The sequence below is a fragment of the Lampris incognitus genome, chromosome 3 (assembly GCF_029633865.1).
Source record: "Lampris incognitus isolate fLamInc1 chromosome 3, fLamInc1.hap2, whole genome shotgun sequence".
Lineage (NCBI taxonomy): Eukaryota > Metazoa > Chordata > Actinopteri > Lampriformes > Lampridae > Lampris > Lampris incognitus.
The window spans coordinates 17,194,362-17,219,177 of record NC_079213.1 but is presented as its reverse complement, the minus strand read 5'-3'; the positions used below and the strand labels follow the sequence as shown (position 1 = coordinate 17,219,177).

General features: G+C 43.1%; 1 protein-coding gene across 1 annotated transcript; it reads right to left on the bottom strand.

Annotated features, from left to right (window-relative positions):
* Nucleotides 1-1,459: 1,459 nt before the first annotated feature.
* On the bottom strand, nt 1,460-22,225 carry lrrc17 (leucine rich repeat containing 17). Its single transcript, XM_056277862.1, has 4 exons — nt 21,929-22,225; nt 20,142-20,640; nt 6,563-6,718; nt 1,460-2,075 (listed from the first exon to the last, which is right to left on the bottom strand). Exons 1-4 carry the CDS (start codon nt 22,223-22,225, stop codon nt 1,654-1,656), a joined length of 1,374 nt encoding a protein of 457 aa, XP_056133837.1. The 3' UTR covers nt 1,460-1,653.
* Nucleotides 22,226-24,816: the final 2,591 nt, after the last annotated feature.

The window sequence follows — 24,816 nt, the reverse complement described above, 5'->3', positions numbered from 1 at the left end:
GACCATAAAATGTCCCCACAAGATAGGCGGTTTCTGGTTTTTCTACTCTAATGGGGACCAAATGTCCCCATTAGAGTAGAAAAACCAAATGTCCCCATTAGGGAACAAAAACAAGGGCGCACACACACACACACACACACACACACACACACACACACACACACACACACACACACACACACACACACACACACACACACAGCTGGTCCCCAGCCGTATGTGAGTCCCTGTATGACCCAATGCATCTGGTTCTCGTCATGTTTTCTGGCTAATTGGGAGCCATGTAGATAATCAAGTGTTTGTGGGCGTGTAGATGTGTGTGTTCATATAGGCACATGCGTGTGTGTATTTGTTTGTTTTCATGTTAATTGTCCTGTCTTTCTAATATGGAGACATTGTGCATGTACTATTCAAACCACAACAAAACTTCAGAAAAAAAAATCACCCAATTTTATTTCCAAAAACCATGTGACAAAACATACATTAATCAACAGACAAGACCAAAAAACTACTTCAAAGAAAAGAATGTCCTGAAAGTCAAATATCAAAATGAGAGTAGTAAATGAACAGCACCTACAGTCTGTTGTACAGGATGTTCAAAGTGAGGGCTTGGGTAGGGGATGGATGGGGGTGAGGGAGGGTGAGGGGGGGTTCGAGGGCTTTTGATCTGATACAGACTGAATTGGGAACGTTCTGCAAGACTAAAAAAAAAAAGAAAGAAAAAAAAGATAAAAACACCTCAACTTCGTCTCCAAAATCTCCATTAAGCACAGGTCGACTAATGCCGGGACCAGACTACACGATTTCAGCCGATTTTGAAGTGAATTGTTGTCGGCGACAAATTTCCAGCGTCAGGCCCGACTATGAACATAGGGGACGAGGAACAGGCCTGCGTCTTTACCCCGTGTAGTGTGACATAATTGAAGAACAGCGATGTGGTGTCTAGGACGCCCCACGACACCCCGACGAAAAGTCTAGTATGTCAGAGCTTTTTGTATTTTCTTTTTTCAAGATGTCCCCCTTTTTCTCCCCAATTGTATCTGGTCAATTACCCCGCTCTTTTTGAGCCGTCCCGGTCGCTGCTCCACCCCTTTTCTGCCGATGCACATGGCACTATGATTGCCTAATCTAAAATGGTGACCACCATGAAAGACAAAAATATTGTGTAGGCTGCTCCCGGCATAACTGATACGACATTATAACCCTTACTCAACAAATACAAAGTTTGCCAGAGTCTTTGTAGAAAGTGATGATCTTGATGTCTATATATTGCTGAGTTCTGCTATGATGCACCAAAACGTAAACTGCAAATTGGATGTGAAATCCATACGATTAAAATAAAGTCTTTGAGGGCCTTTTTTGTTCAAGCCCCTGCTAACATTCATAATTTTGATGATCTTCTTTGGGGGGAGATCCTATTCAAAACCATGAATGTGGTCAAGCTCTTTATTTCTTTATTATTATTATTATTATTATTGAGAATAATATCACCTCACTGAGTCTACCGTTTATTATTTGGTCAGTTAGTCCATTATTCAACAGCTCAGCAACAAAACCTAAGGCTAAGAAACGACTATGTCCAATTTCCCCAATTGTAAACCCCTGAGTTGTTCCCCCATTGTTTGAAAACAGTCCTCTTGTTCACCTCTCTCCCTAACTCAGCCTTATGATCTCAAACCTTTTCGGCTTGTTTTCTCTCAGGGGGCTTGGCAGACGTTCGTCCGTCTCCACCAACAGCTCCTGCGCATCATTTTCTGACCCACCTTGTCCCATGTCAGTTTTCCCCGTTTGTCTGTCCTTGGGACACTCGCCATTGTAGGTCTTGACATACTCCTCAACAGCCCAGCCCCTGAACTCCCGGGGCTCAGTACAGACCAGACCGGAATAGGAGACCCCCGGGTGGTGCTTGAGCCAGTAGATCAAGTAGTGGATGTTGTAGTCGCAGATCCAGGGGTTGTTGGCCAGTGAGAGCTTCCGTAGGAAGTAGAGGTCCTCCAACACGCTGTACTGGAAATAATGGAGACTGTTGTTGGACAGGTCAAGCTCACGGAGGTACAGCAGGCCTGAGAATGCACCTGAGGGACAGAGAAAATAAGAGAAACCTAAAAGAACTGTTCCTTTTTTAGATGAAAACCTCTCATAAACCTGGTTTTTACTCACAAACTGATGTTTAGCCATCTGTGTAGAATTGAAGGGGGTGTGACCTCTCCAAAAGTGTTTGCAAGTGAGTGCATCTAAAAACATATTGTAAGATGTTTTGTAATCAACATTATAACCCTCATTCGTAAGATAATTAGCAAAATATTTTTTTCTGCACCCCCACCACTTTTCTCTCGTAGCCTCTCCCTCTTATTCTATCACTTAGTATCACCCATGTGGTTTCATTAGAGGTAGAAACTCCCAGAGATGCAAGTAAGAAGTGCTTCATCAACTTTAACCTGCTCAAACTTATCAATCTTTTGACAACAGTTTTTAAATGTTTCTAATATATCAGCTTGCCTTTTGGGTTGTTGGTTAGCTAAAAAACACGATACAGACGAGCTAACTTTAGCTTTGTTAAACTGTTGCGAAAGCATGTATTTTATAATGTCAATGATAAGCATCCAATCAGGATATGATGTAAATAATATACAACGTTAGCTACTCAGTTGAAAATGTGCAATCAATACTTGGTCCACTTCCAATTACAAACTTAAGTCAATGATTCTGTATCATCTTCATCACAGAGTCACTCAGCATTTGTGCTTCACATCTATTACACTATGTCCTAGTTCATTCCACAGGTTATATTGATGATGATGGTGATGATGATGCTGTTGATTATTGTGATGATGACGATGATAATGCTGTCAAAATTGATGTACACATTTCAAACAGAACCTCTCGTTTCTCATCCCAATCACAGATGCGGGAGATCAACCAAGCTAAATCTGTTATCATCTGCAAGTCACGGGTTGCTTTCATCTGCCCTCTTATACAACCTCAGCCGCGTTCGTAAATATGCCGCAACCATGAGCGGGGACTGTCAAATCACTTGGTCTCTCACTCTAATTTGAGGCAACAAGGGGACTTTTGATGTCCCTAATGGGTTGCAGAGCTCCTTTAGTGCTGCATGTATGGGTCTCTATCAGTGAGTAATGGGACAATGGAGTCTGGTGGCCTTGGGGCCTAGCTTTGATCCTCGGCGTGAAAGAGAGGAGACAAGAGAACGAGGAGGACAAGAGGTGGAGAGGAGAGTGTGTAGAAAACACAGAGATGGGAGGATACACTGAGACATGAAAGGGAAAATCGAGGCCAGACCGACATCCTTCTGGTGGAGATTTTCGCTAAGGAGTTATGATGTTTCTTTATGGCCAGGATACTGTATCTGATGCAATCTTTGACCCTCAAAGCCTGAAGAAAAGATAGAGCAGATAGAGGGAAGGGAGAGGAGGAGACACGAAGAGGAAGGGAGGAATAGAGGAAACGCCTTCCCTTCCTCTGGCCATTCTTATCTTTCTTCTCATGAGTAGAACTGTCATTTTCAAAAATTTATGATCATAGTGAGTCCTGTGCAGTCAAATTTTGTGAAATTCTCAGTAGCTATTATCCACATTTATAGCAGACTTGCTAGTTCCGTGGAAATTGCGTTTGGTTTGTAGTTTGTGAGAAAACAACTCAAACCACTATTTTGCACCGTCTATTTAAACTATACTAGGTTTACTGTAAAAGAACCCCATAAAAAAAATGCAAACAGGTTATTTCATTTTCTGCACCGGGGAATGACTCGGCTTCTTCCTGCTCTGTATTTGACGGGTCACTGCCCACTTTTTGTCTAGACCGTGATTTGGTTGTGAATTTGAGGGGTCAGACTTCCCCTGTTTCTCTGTTGAGAAAGAATTACAATACAGGTCCCTGTTACAAGAGAAAGAGACCGCATATTAGCAAGTGTAGGAAGTAAAACATGAGTCCAAAGTGCACTTCAATGGGCCTGACTGAAGTTGGTCAAATGTCATGCAAAGCTCGAAATCCAAGAAAAAAGAAAAGATCAAGAAACGGAAATGTAATAATCAAAACGAGGAAACAGAACTGGCCCAAGCACACAGAGAAAGGTCTACATAGACTAAACAATGAAATTACCCAACGCTCAACACAGGTGATACATATTACACAGATAACTGAACAAGCGAGACTAAATGAATAACACAGAACCGGGCACTAATACGGAAGTTGTGACAGATTCCCATAACAAATGTAATTCTTTCAAAGAAGTCGTGACCACAACTAAAGACATGACCAAGTGAAAAAGTCTCTTCTTTAATGAGCTTTTTGTTATCATGTTCCTCTAAAGACTTGTTGGGAAAACTTGCAGAAAGGGTGCAGTTGAGATGTCAGGTCATGTCACTTCCAGGACTTTGGCTCAGACGTGGCATCTTTCTTTGTGTTTTTTTGTTCATTATAAGATGGGTTGAGGTTTTGGATGGAGTCAGTGGTGCTAAATTTCAAAAACGCTTTCGATCTGGGACCCCAATTAGATCAAAACCATCCGTGAAATTGCTCGGACTTATCAGTGAGTTAGTTAGGAGTCAAGGACCCTGGGCTCAAGGACACTATGGTAGAACAGGCACGTTGGGTCTTACTGGGATCAATTCAGAGACCTGCTCAATCCAGGACTTCTGTAGAGTAACTATTTATTTTCTGTTTACTCACTTTCCCTCTTAATTTTTCTTCCACAGATAAGGCGAATGACTTCCACTAGTTTCCTACTGCAACTTCAGATGTGTACATGATTAGAAGGAGCAGCCCTGATTGAGTCCATATGTCAACAGCTATCAAATGTTTGGGATTAATGCAAATTCATTTTTTAGCAACCAGTCAGTTTGTGAACCGCACTGAGGTAAGCAAGTACATTAGATTGTTAACACGTGTCATTTGAATGATAAGGTTTAATGAAAGATCCCCCGCCCCGGGCACGTCTGGATTGGCAGCCCAACCCAGACATCATTAAGGCCTCTGAGATTAATGAGTGAGGACTTTTTAAATTATCCTTGCTTGGCACCGATGATGGTAGAGAGAAAGAGGTGGGGGGGGGGCTCAAGACAGAGCTATGTAAAGAGAAAAAGGGTACATTGGACCACATGGAGACTAGGAGAGGATTGTCTCTTACTGGAAGGGTATCTTATTCTCTGGACTCTGGATTTATCCCAAAGGGGGAATACTGAAAGAGAGCCAAGCCTATTTATTAAGGGACGGTCACATTAGTGTTGATGAAAACGAAATAATCCCCACCGCAACAAATATGGGCACAACAGGATGTGATATCATTGCTACAGCTGCTAATGCTAACAAATCAATAACATAACCATGTAATAATGGGATATGTATACCATACCATATCATCCCATACCCACCAAATACACGCAGCTTCTCTTTTGGAGTGTATTTTTTAATCTGCCAAATTAAAGTTATAAAACGTGTGAGATCACGCAACATGTTTGAGTTTCAGTATCAGGGTCACTGTGACATTGAGCACCTTTATTGGTCAAGCTTGTTTACGCCATACGAATTCACCAGTTAAAGTTCACTTGGTTTCGGTGTCTGGGTGGCATGGTAGTTTATTCAGTTGCCTACCGAAACAGGGCTCGCCGGTTTGAATCCCCGTGCTACCTCCGGCTTGGTTGGGTGTCTCTACAGACACAATTGGCCATGTGCGGGTGGGAAGCCGGATGTGGGTATGTGTCCTGGTCGCTGCACTAGTGCCTCCGCTGGTTTGTTGGGGCGCCTGTTCGGGGGGGGGGGGAACTGGGGGGAATAGCGTGACCCTCCCGCACGCTATGTCCCCCTGGCGAAACTCCTCACTGTCAGGTGAAAAGACGCGGCTGGTGACTCCACATGTATCGGAGGAGGCATGTGGTAGTCTGCAGCCCTCCCCGGATTGGCAGAGGGGGTGGAGCAGCGATCAGGACAGCTTGGAAGTGTGGGGTAATTGGCCAAGTACAATTGGGAGAAAAAAAGGGGGGGGGAATAAAAAAAAAGTTCACCAAGTTTTGAACAACTCCAGAGAGAAAAGGTGAAATATGTATATGTGTGTGCAGACAGATGTGGATCCCCTTTCCCACCCTCTGCACGCGTTTGAACTGAAGTGAATGGAACATGGGAAAATGTAATGTGACCGCCCCTTTATTGAAAGAGATGTCTGTGTTTGTCAACAACTTTTAACAGTTCACCGGTGTACTCCTGTTTCTCACTGTGGTTCCTCTACTCATCTCAAGACCTGCCGTGTTGCCTCTGCAAGATTCACAAGGGAGGTATGTCACTATTGGTTTTGCGTTTTCTAACAGAATGACCCTTCAAGCATATGTTGATTCAAATAAGAATGATAATGGTCCTTTTATACCTATTAATTCTCTGCCATATAATTTCTAAGAGGGCCTATTTGCCCTAGATGTATGTTCCTTCCCCGAGTGTTGAGCTTCAGTGATAATAGTTGATGATGGAAATTATTAAAGTATATCCACTTGTGTGTGTGTGTGTGTGTGTGTGTGCGTGTGCGTGTGCATGTGGGGTGCCTGCCCATACTCACCTGTGTCTATATGTTCAAGGCTGTTGCTGCTGAGGTTGAGCTGCTTGAGGTCCTTGGCAAACAAGAAGTGCTTGGTCCTGAGCTGTTTGATGTTGTTATCGGACAGGTCCATCTTCACTATGTCTGAGGGCAGGTCGGATGGAATACTTTTTAGCTCTACAAGGGAGGAGGAGAGAATGACAGATGAGAGAGACGAAGACCGAGAGACATTCTCCTGAGGTTATAAATACAAAAGGGATCAATGTCCTGACAACATCTGGAAAGAGCAAAATAGAGAGATGCAGAAGAGATAAAGGGGGGAGTAGATAAGAAAAAGGGAGGACCCCTTTTAATTGTTTCAAAGGTGTATGCAGAGACTCAAAGTAGCATTATGTTTGCTTTAAATGATTCATGTGCCGTTTCTCTATTTGAACAACAGAAATACGGTGCTCGCAAGACATTGGTGTACAACATCACTTAAAATGTTTCCGTGTCACTCAAAACGGGAAAACACATCTGAAGGCAGAGCGTGGAACCCGAAACTCTGCAGGTAATAAGAATCCGTCGGGGCTCTGGATGTATCAGTTGTCTGTATTTTTTATTTTTTTTGCACTTTCGAGATGGTGTGTGGGTTGAGAGCAGCATTTAACAGTTTCAAGATGGGCTCGGCTGTGACAGTGTGTGTGTACCGATGTTTCTGTTCTGTTTCAGGGAAGCCTGTTTCTGCTGCCAGACACAGACACACACACGCACACACACACACCAAGGATGTGTTTTTTCCGTACTGTGATGGTCCCAATCCCTCTGATGTGTCTAATGGATGAAACAGTGTTTCCCTTGCATTCCTACCATATAATAGGGCCTCTCCTGACCTCTGAATCAGAGCGCCACACTGAAGCAAGTCTGGCAAATGCTCAACCGTGATCATGATTTGGTGACAGTTTTATCAAGATTTGACAGTCACATAGCTAGAAACAAGGCCACCTGGCTTCACATCTATGATGTCATCAATTAGCGATTTCTGGAGCTGGTCCATGGACTATTAATAGCAGCCAGTTTTTTCGGGTGGTGTGTGTCTTCCTCAAGCCTGGGTCCTCTACCAGAGGCCTGGGAGTTTGAGGGTTCTGCGCAGTATCTAAGCTGTTCCTAGGACTGTTCTCTTCTGGACACAGACCTCAGATGTTGTTGCTGGAATCTGCTGGAGCCACTCTCCTGGTTTGGGGGTCACAGCCCCTAGTGCTCCTATTACCACTGGGACTACTGTGGATTTCACCTTCCACATCCAGTCTAGTTCTTCCCCCAGCCCTTGGTGTTTCTTTAGCTTCTCATGCTTTCTTCCTGATTTTGCCGTCACTTGGGATTTCTACATTGGTCACTACTGCTGGATAGCTCAGTTGGTATGAATGCCGGCTTTTCCGTCAGAGATCAGGGGTTCAAACCCTGGTTGGGACAAGTCTCTAGTAAGAGTCCGTGGCTTAGATTCCTATTGTTATACAAGCCAACAACCTCAGACATGCGTGAGAGTAACACGAATGGAGTCATACTGGCTCAGTATGACTATTTGAGGGGAAGTGAATGATTGTGGAATTTTTTTTTTCCTCTTGGTTTATACTTAAATAGTATCTCTATTTCCATTGTGGTTTTTTTATACTGTAGGCCTATGGTTGACCATGACCTTTGAATGTTGAATATTAGCCGTCACAATGTAAAGTTCTCTATAAATCAGTCATTTAAATTTATGCAATCCCACTATCCCCTGTTAAACTTGCAGACTGAGCTCTGCTTTATCTTAGTTTTTGCTTAGCCAGTTTGTGATAACCTTGTGTGTGTGTGTGTGTGTGTGTGTGTGTGCGTGCGTGCGTGCGTGCGTGTGCACACGTGCATGCGTTCAGACATTGCTCTCTTGCTACCCACCCCTTACCCCCCGCCCCTTTTTTCATATACCAGGACATAATCTGTTGATGTACTTATGTGAATATTTTGTTTCTTTATTTCTGTCACTGCATAATTAACAAGTTATTCATTTGACTATTAGAAGCTTACTTCCTAAAATTTATCTCTTAGGAGCCTGGCTTGGTTATTATAAACCTAGTGTAATTTCACATTCTGAGACATGGTTAAAATGTTATCAAAACGGGACTGTGTGTTGCGATACATTCCTCTCGTAACCATCATTAAAATTTTCTGTGAATTGTCTCACAGCAGAACTTCTGTCAGTTTGGACCAGACTGGATAGCCTTCGTTGCCCTCACATTGATGAGCCTCAGGCACCCAACACCCTATCGCCAGTTTGTGGTTTGTCACTCCTCAGATCACAGTCGGTAGGTACTCATCACTGCTGACCGGGAGCCCCCCACAAGCCTTGCTGTTTCAGAGATGCTCTGACCCAGTCGTCTGGCCATAACAATTTGGCTCTTGTCAAAGTCGGTCAGGTGTTTACTGCTGCCATTTCTCCCGCATCCAACATGTTGACTATGAGAACTGCCTGTTCACTTACCGTCTAATCTACCCAGACCTTGACATGTGCCCTTGTTTGAACATGATCAACGTTATTTGGTTCACCTGTGAGTGGTCATAATTGTTGGCTCATCAGTGTATATGTAGATGATGATGTTACTGATTGGAGTTTTGGCTCTCTGAATTCTACCAATTGGCTGTGGACATTGGAGAAATTATGTGGGCAGAAACATGTAAGTCAGCAAGTCTGGAGATGTATGGATTGTCAGTCAGGTACTATAGGTCACATGTGCTGGAGGCATTTTATGTGAAAGGCCTCAAGTTGTTTCATGTGGGGGCTGTAAAGCGTCCATATCTCACATCCATACAGAAGTGTGGATAGACACACTGCCTGATAGACTGCCATCTTTGTATTGGGGTGCAGGTTGTTGTTGGTGATGACCCACTCCCTAAGGCATCCAAAGGAGTACAAGGCCTGTTGGATCATGTTCTGGATGTCCTGCTCGATGTTGCAGTCACCAGAGAGGATGCTATCAAAGTATTTGAAGTGCGATACAAGGGCAAGAGGAGAGTCCAAGATGTAAAAATTTGGAAGTTCTGGTGGGTGATCAGATAACCTTTGGCAGGGGATTTCTGTTTTGGGGATATTAATAGACAACCCCTTTTACATAAAATGCCTCCAGCGCATCTTGAAAGTGACCTGGCAAGATCATGTCTCACATCTGGAAATTCTAAAATGCACCAGCAGCAGGAGCATAGAGGACACCATCTTTCACCACCAACTCAGATGGCTTGGCCACCTCATCAGGATGCCAGAGGACCGCATCCCCTGGAGGATCCTCTATGGCCAGCTGAGGCTCAGACACCGCTCAAACTGTGGACCAAAAAAGAGGTTTAAAGAACAGCAGAAAGTCTCCCTTAAGAAGTGTGGGCTCCACCTTGGCACAATGGCAGCCATGGATCGACCCAACTGGGGCCGTCTATGTCATGAAGGCGTGAAGGTGGCTGAGAAAAAAGGGAGGAAAAGCACCTGGCAAAGAAGCGCAGGAGACACAAATCCACAGCTGTGGTTAATCTCACACCACTCTCTGCCAGTGCCTTTGTGTGCACTGCCTGTGGAAGACAGTGTGCATCCTACAGTAGACTATACAGCCACAGAAAGACTCATAACCATCAAAAATAGGAGTCATCATCGGACATGATGGACAACCCAAAGAAGAAGACGGGTCACATCCGATGTGACCCGTCTACTGTCACACTGAATGTATAGTATGTTAAAGTACTGTGCAACACTGTAGGTGGTCCCTTTAATGCATGTAAGGCCTGGATCAAGAAAAATAAAATGAATGGCTCCAAGAAGGTTGAATCAGTTCATTGACAGATACGTTTCATCACTCATCTAAGTGACATCTTCAGTCTAAACTGACTGCAGGTATCCCCACCCTTATAAACAATACAGTTGCATTATGACCGAAAGGGCAAGAGTTTCAATGGCCAATGAAAATCTAGTTAATGGTCACGCCCATATTTACATATGAAACTGGTCGTTGGTTTCTGTCGTTATGCCACTGTATTGTTTATAAGGGGTGGGGATACCTGCAGTCAGTTTAGACTGAAGATGTCACTTAGGTGTGTGATAAAACGTATCTGTCAATAACCATTTTATCCAGATGAACTGATTAAGCCCTCTTTGATTTGTTTTACCTGGATTATTGAGCATGCATCAAGACAATCAATTTCCAAAATGTGTGCTTAGCAAACTGCACACACGCGTTTGTGCTATGAATGCTGACATCCAATCCAACTGTTTGTTTCTATGTAAAGTCATAGGGTTTCCTTTGCGGATCAGGACTGCCAAAAAAAAGGCAACAGTTTGTGTGTGTGCACATGTGTACATGCATCCATTTATGTTTATGCATACTTCTATGCACAAGTGTTTTGAATTGACTTCCTGCATGTGTTTATTTACATGCTCATTAGGTCAAATGAATGCCTGGACACTTTAATGCAACAGATGTTTTTGCACACACTGTTGCAGATGTTACAGCTCTCATTATCATGTAGACACAGTGCCATATATCGTCACCAACCGCAAGAAAATATGATTACACACATATAGACAAATCCGCACAAACACATACACAGATGTTAATGTTGCATTCAGATGTACAGAAAGTGGTTGCATTATTCTGTGATGGCTGCAGGAGGAAGGAACTATTTACAATGTCAGCAGAGGCACATAAACACTTTGGAGACAAATCCTGTAACTGTTCTCCAAGTGAGAAATCCAAACCTGTGTAAGGTGTCTTCATTTACCTTTCCTCCATCCTATCCCCATAGACACCCCGTCTATCTGTGCAGAGTCAAGGGGAAGGCCAGACTTTTAGATTTACATGAATCTGGATAGCGCTGAAACTCCCCATTTACCAATATCGCAGCCAAGACTCAAAATCCCAGAGTCCCTGTGCAAGAAACCAGACATCAACCTCTTGAGCCAAAGAGAAATCCACTCTGTCTAAGGAGGATAAATCTGTGTTCCTCTATGTTTTGGGCAAGGTTAATCTTCCTTGCAATCTACCTGTAAGAGCAGTGGTGGTAGCATAAAGGCTAGACTGACAGGTTCAAATAATGGTTGGAAAAAAACCTTGGACTCCCATCTCTCTGTAATTACTGTCTACAATGCTCTGTATGTGACAAAAAGTGTGAAGTAGCACTCACAAAGTATGTTTTTTCACTAAGTGCTGGTCTTAATCTTGTCAGTGCTGTCTTACATATTGTGTATTGGACTTAATTGACCTTGTTTGTTTAGCATGGCTGCAGACAGTGGGAAAGTGCATCCATCTTCAGACTTCATCCATTAACAACACACCTATGCATGCCTTTCCCCATGTCACACGTGTAAGAAACTATTATCCAAAGGTGTGACCAACCCATTTCTTTAACATTAAACATGTATTACCAAACAAGAGCAAATGAGGATGTGCACCGCGTACAATGTTTCCGGGGGATCTACATGTGCTGCCGGGTCTGATTTTGTTTAAATGACTGCATTGGAAACGTTTTGTTATTAATGAATTTCACCGGATTAATTGGATAAAGGGCTGTGCTTGCTTCTGTCTCTCCTACTTTTACATCTGTAATAAACCTTTTCTGACTGGAGCATTTCATGCAGAAACAGGGAGGGAGGGAGGGAGGGAGAGTGAGAGAGAGAGAACACGGTGGAAAAATTTGATTTCCACCATACATGTCCAGCTTTGGACGGGCTTTCAGGTGGGTCTGTTGGAGTAATCAGCCTGATGCAGATTTGAACAGCTGTTCTTGGATTCATCAAAACATGCACGGCAATCCATCAAGCCTCATCAGAATAGCACATTTTCTAGCAAGTGTTACATGCTTAAGGCAAAGCAGTGCATCGGGAAACCTCAAGTGGAAACGGTAGAATGAATTCATGATGAATAGTAGAGAATGAATTTGCAGGGTCAAGGATTATTACAGTCACTCTTCATGGGTGCAGCAAAGTTATCAGAATGACCATTTATCTTCATTCATAGCCCAGAGGTTACAGAATAGGACTCTTAATTATCCATTCTCCCAGTTACATCCAAAACGTACAGTTGCATTAATCTGCGCTGTAAATCTACATTGTGTGGAGCGAGTCTAATAGCAAGTTCTGTGGACTCTAGCTCATGGTAATGGTTTTACCTCAAGGATCCGAATTTGAATTACTTCCCACTGACTTTTGAAAGAAGCTCATTTGTCAAAACATCCTCTGGTGGTTGCATTACTATTAGTATAGCATCTGGAGGCTATATATCAGTACAGCCCACAAATGATGCAATGCAGTGAATGCACTGCAGCTAAATAATAGCCTCAAATGTATTTACATAGTTTGAATCACAGCGATCGAGACAGTTACACAATTCAGTTGGAGGGTTGCACTGCTACGCATTTTTGTGGACATTTATCTATGCAGCACTGCAGATTAGATATGTTTATACATTCGGGGTCTTGATGTACACTAGCAATGTTGCTGAGCTGCCGGCTACACATCTTTGAATTTGTTTAACCTTTTAGTTTTAAATTTGAACTTTTTACAAGTTATTCCCCTAGACTATTTAATTCCTCATATTTCTAATAAGGGAAATAACTAAATATGCAGGACACAAATTTATCACTACTAAAGAGTAAATCTGCAATAGACGGTGCAGTATAATTTTTATTTTTTAGACAGCAGAGAGTGCAGAACCTAATTTGTGATGTGTTTATATCAGTCCTGTAGGGACACATACATTGCAGTAAATTTTTAACTGTTTGGATGAATGCCTGGGCTTGACAGGGTAGAATTAATTCACAGCTTTTTCCCCAAAAGCTTCAAGTGCTAGATGCATGCTATGGGTTAACGCTGGGCAGCAGTTAATTTCAGCTTATTTAACAAGAGGGATGGTAGAGAGGCTGCACGCCATTTTTGTTGTCCGTTTTATCCATTTTTATATTGAACCTCAATTTTTAAACACCACGAATTAAGACTTGTCATTACCAACACATTGGGTACAATCAGGGACAGCTGGTATAAATGGGCTAACAGGGCTAAGCCCGCCCTATCTTTTACAATAAAGATGAGAAATTTATTGTTAAAAACCTTAGAACAGATTATTTTAAATTTTGGTGGAACCTAAGAGCAGCAAGGGCACTAAATAGTCACAAGAAAAACACAAAATACATCTAAATGGGCTGATTTTTTACTGCCCAAACACAAATGCATCAGCTTCAATTCATCTTCGTGTTACGTGAGTGACAGGTTTCTTGGCACGCCCCTTTGATTTGCTGATCATTTGGGCTAAAGTCAATCAGCCCACAGGCCACTGAATTTTGACCAATGACGGCACAGACAGTACAGCCAGTGAAGCGCTACTTGTGTGAGCGTGACAAGGGAGAAAAGTGAGCGACTGTGGCAATGGCGGCCGTGTGCGTTAGCATGAACGAGGTGGATTATTTACTTTCTCATCCATTTTCTTCAATGTCTTTGGAGGAAAATTTGGAAGCGAAGAGCGTGGGGACACATCGTTCAAACGGTGTTCAAATAACACAAAAGGACAAACGACAGAATCGTAAGTTTTGTGTTACTTGGTTTCAACGAGAGGACTGGCTAACAGCAAGTGTAGCTAAGAATTCACTCTTTTGTTCCCCACGCTTGCTTTTTTGGGGGGGAGACGCGGCTTGGCCGAACAAGGAATTGTGGATTTTAAACATTTATCCGACAAAATTAGGAAACATGAATGCAGCACAAGTCACACTGGAAATCTATCAATGCTGGGTAAAGTTAACGTCGCCTGTCAACTTGATGAGGGCCGCCGCATCTCTATAGAGACACAACGAGCCGGTAAAGAAAAGCAGCCATTCATTATCCCGGATTGTGGATCGTATTAAATTTTGTGGGGCACGTGAGCTAGCTCAGCGGGGGTCCGACGAATCTCCGACTTCCCTCCAGCGAGGTGTGTTTCTGGACCTCGCTGAACAGTTCTCTTTTTTGGGTAGCCAGTTAGCCGATCATTCGTCAGACCCAGAGGTTGCCAAGTACACGTCTAAGGCGAGCCAAAACGAGTTGCTTGATTATATGTTGGCAGTTTACGGACATAAATTGGCTGATGAAATATCGCAGACACCATTTGTGGCCGTGCAAGCTGATGACACAACCGATGTGGCACGTGTAAGCCAGTGCGTGACTGTGCTCAGAAACAACCTGAGAATAATCCTCAGAGCGCTTTTTCTGAAACGTTGAAATTAACAGCCTCCATGACGTCTGCAGAGTCAGAGAGGCGTTCCAGTACACTTAAGAGGTGAAAATCATTCCTCTGAAGTACTATGGGACAGGATAGGCTGAACGCCCTGGCTATGCTGTCGATTGAGCGGGACGTCATCCAAAAATCACCGGACTTCAATGACGTGGTGAGGAACCTGTTTGCATCCCAGAAAGGTCGTCGATGTGAGTTTCTCTTCAAATAAGGTAGGCCCAAGCCCATAGACCTCATAAAAGACCATCAGACATGTTTAGCTTGTCTACATATTGCTTGTCGCTCTTGACCCTTATTTTGACGTGCTTACCAAATTGTTTTATTCGGGACATGTTTGACGCAATGTGTTGCAAACAGTTGTGATAAAAACTGTTGCAGTATTTACTGGCAGTCGTTTCAGTTGGGACATGTTTTGTTGTGCATCCTTAGGTGAGCCCTTTTCTGAAATTGTAGGCTACATGATCTATCATGTGGCATCATTCTATCATTCTTGCATGTTTTTCTTTTAAAAATGTCATGTGCTAATGTGTACAGAGAAAAATAGTCAAATGTGTGTGCGTGTGCGAGTTTTTTTTTGCATCAGGCCATTCTTATACTTATCTATAGTGTTGTTGTAGAGCACTTGTATAACAGGGTATATATGTAGTGTCGGTACTCTAACTTGGTCTCTCAGATGTTATGTTGCTGTTGCTGCAGTGTGAACTACAGATGGGCATACTAGATTTGTTAGCCCACCCACCCACCCAATATCACCACCAGCCGTCACTGGGTACAATACACCTCTGTTGGTCAAGGTTATCATTATTCTAAAAGAAGTGCATTTTGTGCTCCATGGAAAGTACCAGAGAAAAAAAGTTAGCCCTAACGTAACCCTCCATACCCGTGTATGTAAACCCTCCGTTCATACAAACTCATTTATTAACTCAAGGTAATGCATGGCAGTGGACAAAAAAAAAAATTGCCAATTTGGCATCAGGCCTTTGTTTCTGTATGCTGCTGCAGAAGTATTGCTTGTAGCCAACAAGCACTGCTACTGCCAAACTCAAGACTAACTGTGGTTATCCCATGTAGCTCAATGTTAAAACTATGACCATAACGCTAAAATTGTACTGTTTGTGGCATGTGCAACCTTGAGAACAACCACCCAGCCTTGGAGAAACAGCACTGATCTCAGCAAAGATCTTCAGTATCTGACGTTTCAAGTTTTATAATGTTTCAGAAACCTTTGGCATGGAGAATAAGTCTGATTGTAATTACAGTACACACACTGGTTTCATGAAAGATCGACAGTCCACAGTGTGCACAGGACCTTCAAGCTATGGTAAAACCTCCTGGCGCCAAGCATATATCACTGCTTAAGCATGCTGCGGGATGGTAGATTCTTTGTCCTTCACTCTTTCATCCATTCTCTCTCCCCCCACTCGCTTTTTTATTTTTTGTGTCTTTCTCCATCGTGCCCCTTTCCCACTCTCTCAATGGACATAATGAAGGATTCAGTTTTTCTGCTGACTAATTGCCCACTACTACTTATCCAGGAAATCCAGGGAGAGCCTAATATAATAGTGCAGTTGTGTGCATGTGTGTGTGGTTGGGAGGCCGCCAACCTACCATATAGCTTATTCCCATTTTCTGCAGCTTAGTCAAAAAAACTTTAGACATCTGATTCCCTTTCCAACTTCAACAGTTTCTTAAGGACACAGTCTGAAATTACAGTATAGTGCCACCTATTGAAGCATTGTCGCCCCATACTGGTTATGTTTCTATTGTGATTTATTGGATTGAAGTTATTTTATTGACTAATAGTTTGACGTAATCATTGCTTTTTACCCAAGAAGTTGGCCACTACTGCCATCCTCATGTAAGACTCATTTAAAGGAGACTTTTTTTTATAACTGCTACTTCTACATTCATGCCTAGTGCAGAATGGGTACAACACAGGGAACTAATATTGCATGTGTTACTGTGTAGTGCCTAATTTACAATGTAGCACAGTTTATGAGAACTACTGTCTTCATATAGAGTTTGATCTTCCCAAGCAAAACCTCCAGGCCTTGTCACCATTTCCTCCAGAGTAATTTGGAGACATTTTTTGTTATTCTCACAACCCAACTTGAAACGCTGATCGTTTCTGAAAAACACTTCCATATGAAAACCAACGTACTGTCATGCCTAGTCTGGCCAACTAATCACTCACTATAGTATTCCCATGTGATCTATATGGAGAATATCATAGAGGCCGAATTCACTGGAATCTACTGTGGTTCACCTCAATGGAACAGCCTTTAAACCAGGAAGCCAGAGAGAGAGAAGAGAAGGAGCCAGTGGTTGTAGTAGACAGACTCATGAAGAATGGAAATAGGAAGAAATTGGGACATGAGATAAAAAAGAGATGGAGCATATCAAACCATACCACACTACTCTGTACCATGTCATGTCATGCCATACCATACCATACCATGTCATATCATACCATACCATGAGATTTTGAGAGATTTTGAGCATGTCATACCATGCCATACTATGCCATGTCATACCATGTTATACCATACCATACCACACTGTACCATACCATACCATGTCATACCATGCCTAACCATACCATATCATACCATAATATACAGTACCATACCACACCAGACTGTTTACTGTTTGGAAGGAAATTCAGTTTGAGGGCCAACACGGATAAGAAATACTGAACAGCAAAAATCAGGCAACTATATAAAACACCATACATTCTCATTTATGGTCGGATGAACCAGAATGGCAGAGAGGAGAAAGGGTCAGAATGATGGAAGCCTTAGTAGAAAGAGATCATCAGCTGAGGAGAGATGGATGAGAGAAACAGTCTGTGAAAAAAAACAGAAAGACCTTTCAGCACTACAGATAAAGGATCGATTGAAAGTTCTTGACTGTAGAAAAAAAATCAGTGGGAAAATATGGAAAAAGCTTCCTTGGGCACTCAGGCTGTACATAACACAGAGACGGTATTGTGTGGTTTGGGCTTGTCAATGCTTGTCAGTGTCACTGTCATTGAAAGGCTGCTTTATTTTTTAGGGCATAAGCTCATCATTTATAAATGAATTCAATTTTGCATTTAAACATAAATACTTTCCTGGCTCCGGTCACAAACACATAGAATGATTCAGTGATGTGTCCAGTCAGTTCAGGTTATCAGCCTGTCAAAAGAGGCATGCTTTGGGATAAAAGATGAAAAGTATCCCGCAGCACAATATCATCTGCACATAGAAATTGTCATTACTGTCTCCAGTCTGTCTTTGGAAATCAACACTGAAGCAGCTTTTTTATGGAGCGCTGTAGAAATTACAGCCGGTTTGATAGGAGCTGCATAGAGGCATATTTATAGAGAGAGAAAGAGGGATTAAAGAGCAGAAGTGAGCGCGAACCAGATGTGAACGCTGGAGGATTTGGAAGACATTAACATCCCCTCCTCTCTCCCTCTTTTCACTCCTCTATCTCGCTTATGTTTCCCAAAGCTCTGACTGTTTCCCATCTGAGCCTTGCTTTTACTGCTGCTTTCTACCACAGGTTGACTCAGCACCAATTCTCAACGCATAAACTGAAAAACCAGTTGTTACCAACAGGACCACAGTACTGTAGCTATTTCACCAAATATCCTGCACGAGAGCAGCACTTCTCTTCATGGAGAGAAGACCTGTTTTAGGGTGAATAGAATAGAATGGAATAGAGAATATATGGCGCAAAATCAGGAAAATGCAATATGGCACACCACACCACAAAAAGCTGTGCAGTGCAACGTTAACACTACACAAGCCAACACTATACACATTTTTACTTTTTATACTTATCCTGTTTCGTTTTTGATGTCTAACCTTATTTAATCTTTTCTCGCTGTATGCATGTGAACATGTTATGTGTAACTGAGATCGACTTACAAAGTCAAAGTCCTCATACGTGATCATTCTTTGCCAAAAAACTGACTTGACAGGGGCGTCTAGGTAGCGTGGTGGTCTATTCCATTGCCTACCAACACAGGGATCGCCAGTTCAAATTCCTGTTACCTCCGGCTTGGTCGGGCATCCCTGCAGACACAATTGGCTGTGTCTACGGGTGCAAAGCCGAATGTGGGTATGTGTCCTGGTCGCTGCACTAGCGCCTCCTCTGGTCAGTCGGGGCGCCTGTTCAGGGGGAAGGAGAAACTGGGGGGAATAGTGTGATCCTCCCATGCGCTACGTCCCCCTGGTGAAACTCCTCACCGTCAGGGGAAAAGAAGTGGCTGGTGACTCCACATGTGTCAGAGGCAGCATGTGGTGGTCTGCAGCCCTCCCTGGATTGACAGAGGGGGTGGAGCAGTGACCAGGACAGCTAGGAAGAGTAGGGTAATTGAATGGGTACAATTGGGGAGAAAAGGGGGGGGGGAATCCCCCCCCCCAAAAAAAAACTGACTTGACTACACAACGCCACAATAGGCAAATTAACACTATGCCATATAAAGAAATTAACACTATGCCATATAAAGCTAACGACATACTAGGCAATGTAACACAATGCAACAAAGCAGCAGAGTTCAAATGTACTCTCAGGAATTTCTTTCTTACATTTCATCACAAAAAAATTACAAATTATGTACCAGGAGGATGAAAAAAAATGTTCTCTTTCACTTTCAAAATGAGAATTTGTAAGGTGCTGAGATTTCTGGCCTTGCAAACCCACGTTCTGGCCCAGAATCTTTATTTTGGCAAAAGAAAAAAAAAACAACAGTAGAGGGCGTTCTTCTCTTTAGAAATCCAATGTCCTGCTACAAAATTACCATTCCCTCACACGTTCATTCATTTTGCTTCGTAATTCATCTTTCCAATATGGAGGAATCAGCTTTGCAACATAACTCTAAAGGACCCATAGAGTCTCATCGTCCAGAGAAAATAACACGAGAAATGTCGTTCTCAAAGTTGAATTATTATAGGTGTCGTGTCTGTGAGGGGACAAAAACGTTGAAGGCATAAAAACTGATGCCGAGCTGGCCGTGTTACTGTTGGACAAGTAAACAGCATTGATATTAAAGACATAGCCATGTGTGATAAGTTAGAAGTATTTTACAGTGCTTTATAACATGACCACCTCTTCACTTGACATTTCTGTGTGATCTCTGTTCAGGCAGCTTGCTAAACTGTGAGATGTTATTTACATTAATTATGCCACTGGCAGGCAACCGCCACTCAAAGGGACGGTTGCAAATGTTGTTGCAATTCCTGCTGGTCACTGATGGTTGTCGCTAGAGCAAAATTTGACTGATTGTACCTTTAACACATCAATAGAACACACCACAGCCACAACACTCCCAAACTAAACCTGACCCGATTCTCTCATCTCACCTTTGCCTTTACAATCCAGCAGAGGTTTGGGGAACATGTAGGTGCGACACAAAGAGGCGGCATCTGGTTTCACTTTGGTGGGTGGAAACTGTGGTTTCTTGCCCATTTCATCAACCAGCCTCCTGTCCACGTGGTTGTCATCCAAGCACAGCGAGTCCACGTCCAGCTTCCTCAGTTTCTGCCCCCTCAGCGACGGGGGCTCGGTGCATTTGGCATAGTTGCCCAGGTTTCGGTTGCTAGGTACCTGCAGGGTGCTGACCAGGCTGTCCAAGGAGCAGTGGCAGCTCCAGGGGTTGTCGTAGAGACGGAGGTAGGTGAGACGTGGTAAGGGGAGGAGGACCTCCTCGGTGGCGGTTTTCAGCCGGTTGTGCTGCAGGAGCAGGGTGGTGAGCTGGGAGAGCCCGCTGAAGGCCTGCGACTCCATCATGGAGATGTCATTCTGCTGGAGGTCCAGACTCTTCAGCTGGGTGAACTGGGAGAACATGTTGTCTCTCAAAACCTGCGGGGGTTGGGGGCAGAGACATCATGCGAGTTTAATTTCATTTGTTTGTTGGCGTGTTGGCTGGTTTCTGTCTTTTGTATTTTGTTTGTTTGTTTGTGTCTTTTGTAACTCCTAATGTCTAAATTTCATTTGATTATTCATTCATTTATTATCTCATGTAGTAATTCACTCGGCTTTGCTCATAATGTTATCCTTTTAATGTCACCTTATGTTTTTTATATGTTACAGCTATTTTTATTAGTATCAACAAATTCTGCCAAAAAGGGATCCAGATAAAGCAATCCAATTCCTTTATTACATTTTCTACCCTTTTCCTTGTGTCCTATCTCCCTTCCTTCCTCCCTCCCTCCCTCCCTTCCTTCATTCATCAGTTTCACTCCATGTGAACTTGGAAAGAGGAAGGTACAAGAAAACATGTACGCGCGCGCGCACACACACACACACACACACACACACACACACACACACACACACACACACACACACACACACACACACACTCCCTCCCTCCCTCAGTTACAAAGACACTAAAGAGAAAAGCCCCTCTTTGATCTGGGCACCATATAACTGGTGCACAGATGCTCAAGTTATCAACAAACCAAGCTGGAGACATTTTATCCCACTGTGTAACAAGGAATCAAGTGTTCTATTGTTTTACTGTTCTGTTGTTATTCTTTATTCTCCCATTCTCTCTGCTTATCTACACTAATCACCAATGCCAGAAGCAATAGACTGACTAAATCGATATCATTGATGTAATTTGTGGTTTGTTTCTGTTCAGTAACCGATGATTAATGTATTCCGCTGTCTTTAGATAATCATTCAGTCTCGCATTCAGCCTTAAAATCCCATTTTTATGAAATCAATAAAAATATTCAGCCAGAAGAATGAGATAATTTCATTTCTTTCCAATGCAACTGCACATGTCTCATGAATTTTCCAGAAAGCAGGCAAATGAGGGCAAATCCTTCCTTGAGAATCGAGAAAATGTCACGCCACTTGACAAAATTCTTGAAAAAAAAGTTCATCTGTGTCGGAGAGATGGAAAAATGCGAAATCATCTCACGCCACTGGCAGATTTTCACTTGTTTTAAGAAAGCCAATATTTTCAAGACCAAATACAGTAACACTAGATTAACTGAGTGGTTTCCCATGACTTATTACTAACATGTTTATAACAATGCACTCCTGTGCTTTTCCCCACCCACAGCACTGATCTGAGTAAACCATAACAGAGTTAACACTCTATCCATGTACTGGGTTTGTTGCAGCTAGAAAATTTTACCTGTATCTTATTTCTTGCAAGGAGGAGGTGGTTGATATCCTTGGGCCAGTCCTGCATCACAGTGGTCAGCTGTCTGTCCTGGCAGTCCAGGTACTTCTCCCCGGCCTCCATGTACTCCTTACACTGCTGGGTCTGACGTTTCACAGCGCCGGGCCTGCCCCTGCCCCGCACAGGGCCCCCGGGGTCCCCTCTTAGAGCCCGGGACCTTGACTGCGCCCCAGTCCCTGAGCGAGGGCCTCGCCTGGGCTCGGCTGACCGGAGGAACAGCAGGAAGAGGAGGGGGGTGAGGAGATACATTATGGAGAGGACTGAAGGGGAACGTAGTCCAATTGGTGATCAGATCGGGCTCAGGTGAATGGTGATGTGACAGGACGCAGGAGGCAGGTCACAGCTGTGAATGTAGGTGACAGAAACACAGAAATAGAGAGTTATTTATTAAGGGGCTGAGGGGCTGCTTCCATTCATGAAAATTTATTAACATTTATATAGCCATTCGAGTTTTGCCTTTCTTGTTTGGGGGCATGCTTCAGTGTATTGCAGTTGGATACATCTCTCATCTTTGGTGATACACTGATTTCAGCGTTTAAAGTCACCTCAAAGTTGGCAAGCCACTGTAGACTAGCTAGGAGAGTTAGCCATCGTGATAGGCAGGTTTTTTGCACTTTGCACAGCAACTTGGTTGTGATCTTTTTGTGTGACATGACTCTACTTCTTGTTTGGTCACTTCATCTTGTAGAGTTGTGATAAATACTTTTGTGTGCAGTAACTAGTGGTTCATGACATTTGTGTTATGGTAACTGCACTCCATATTTGTTGGGTCACTTGTGGGTTGCTGCTTAGGTGTAAGTTGGCAACATTTGTGTGTAGTGGTTGACTACAGTGTGACCACTTTATGTTGTGGGTGTAGCAGTCCACTTTTGGTGTGGTCACTTATGTGTTACTGCGGTTGTGTATTTAATTGTAGCAAATTGTGATCCACAGATCATTGGATCTTAGTGTGGTGGGTGTGGCCTCCCAGTTTGTCAGGTCAAAAGTTTGTGTTGCTGGTTTCTTACATCCATGATAGTAACTTGTATATGTGGTGGAAGACCACATGGTGTCCATTTTGTGTTATGGTAGTGGCAGTTCATTGTTGTTGGATCTTTGTGTGTTTTTGTTGATGTATGGCAGCAACTTTGTAGTTTGTCTACTTGTTATGACCCTTTTTTGGTTTGTGGCTGTTGCACTCCACTTTTGTGTTGGTCACCTGTGTTATTGCTTTTGTGTTGGTAAACGTAGTAACTTGTTTTCTTTTTGGGGGATTTTCCCTCCTTTTTCTCCCCAATTGTACCTGGCCAATTACCCCACTCTTCCAAGCCTTCCCGGTTGCTGCTCCACCCCCTCTGCTGATCCAGGGAGGGCTTCTGACTACCACATACCTCCTCTGATACATGTGGAGTCACCAGCTTCTTCTTTTCACCTGACAGTGAGCAGTTTCACCAGGGGGACGTAGCGTGTGGGAGGATCACACTATTCCCCCCGAGCAGGCGCCTCGACCAACCGTAGGAGGCGCTAGTGCAGCGACCAGGACACATACCTACTTCTGGCTTCCCACCCGCAGATAGGGCCAATTGTGTCTGTAGGGATCTCCGACCAAGCCGGTGGTAACACGGGGATTAGAACCACCGAGCCCCATGTTGGTAGGCAACAGAATAGACCGCCACACCAACGGGACACCAACGCAGTAACTTTTACGTTTGGTTTTGTGGTGTTTTCTTTTTCACCTCATGGTGGTAGCCATATTGTACCTAGTGGGAGTGGTACCCACTCAATTGGCTACTTGTGTGGTTGCTGCTCATTCTTAAACCCAGTGCCAGTGTCTTAGTTGGCCCTTTCGTGTGCATGATAAGATGTATTTTGTTCCACATGTGACCCAAGTTGAAACCTTTTGTCAGCGGTCATCCCAATTTGTTGTGTGACTTATTGCATATCGTTTGCTTCATCTTGAGGAATGACGAGTTGTCTTGTGTATAGTGCTGGGACCTCTGAGCAACATTGTTAGCTGCCAGACTTGAGTGCAATCCGAATTAGTCCACATGCGCAGAGATAGTTAGGTTTTGCTTTTCTAACAGTCTTGTGGATTAGATACTTTTGGTCTGTGCATTTAGCTGTGTTTTACCTTTATATTTACAGTCTTGGTAAGTAGCACTCATTTGCTAAAGTGAGTTTTTGTGCCACCATGTTTGGACAGTGAATATATGAATGTCTATTGCCATAGAAAACAATATAAAAACACGCAGTTAAACTGTTGCAAAAAACATTTTGGTTACTAATATTTTAGAGACCACCAAATGTTCCGTAGGTTTTTTCAGTGGAGCTTCTGTCTTTCCGTTAGAGGCCGAGCTCCCCACATCTCCCAAAGTTCATGCTGCGAAACAAGAAAAAAAAATCCTAACTGTCCAGCATAAGAAGCGGCTTAACATTTGTCTCCGACCTCAGCAACAACACAATGATTAGAGCACAGTTGTAAAAACTGTCCAAGTTCCATTTGTAACAGAGAAGGTTAAGTAAATAAATACACAAAGAGTGAAGGCCAGAATTGCTATATCAAAGGCAAGTAATGACTTAACCCTTCATCTCCTTGTGGTGAGAAAGTGAAGGATAGACTGAAAGGCTGAACAAGTTGTAATATCCATTAAGGCAGCAATGATCGCAAAAGTAAATAAAGATGTAGAGAGAAGTGTAATAGAGATTTTGGGGCAAACAATGGATTTCTCTGAGGAGACCAACCCTTATTGCATGTTTTATCCAGTCGCAGCAAAAAAATCTGCATGCTGTGCCATAAAGGAAAATGTGCTATCATGAAGCCAACAAGCTGTGTTGTTGGGTTAATGATAGCCAAACACAAA

Bases quoted from the DNA above. Each gene is read 5' to 3' on its own strand.
- lrrc17 (XM_056277862.1), bottom strand. From the start codon at position 22,225: ATGTATCTCCTCACCCCCCTCCTCTTCCTGCTGTTCCTCCGGTCAGCC. The intron at 20,641-21,928 runs GTAAAATTTTCT...CAACCCCCGCAG, and splicing joins TTGCAAGAAATAAGATACAG to GTTTTGAGAGACAACATGTT. The intron at 6,719-20,141 runs GTGAGATGAGAG...CCTCCCTTGTAG, and splicing joins GCTGGATTGTAAAGGCAAAG to AGCTAAAAAGTATTCCATCC.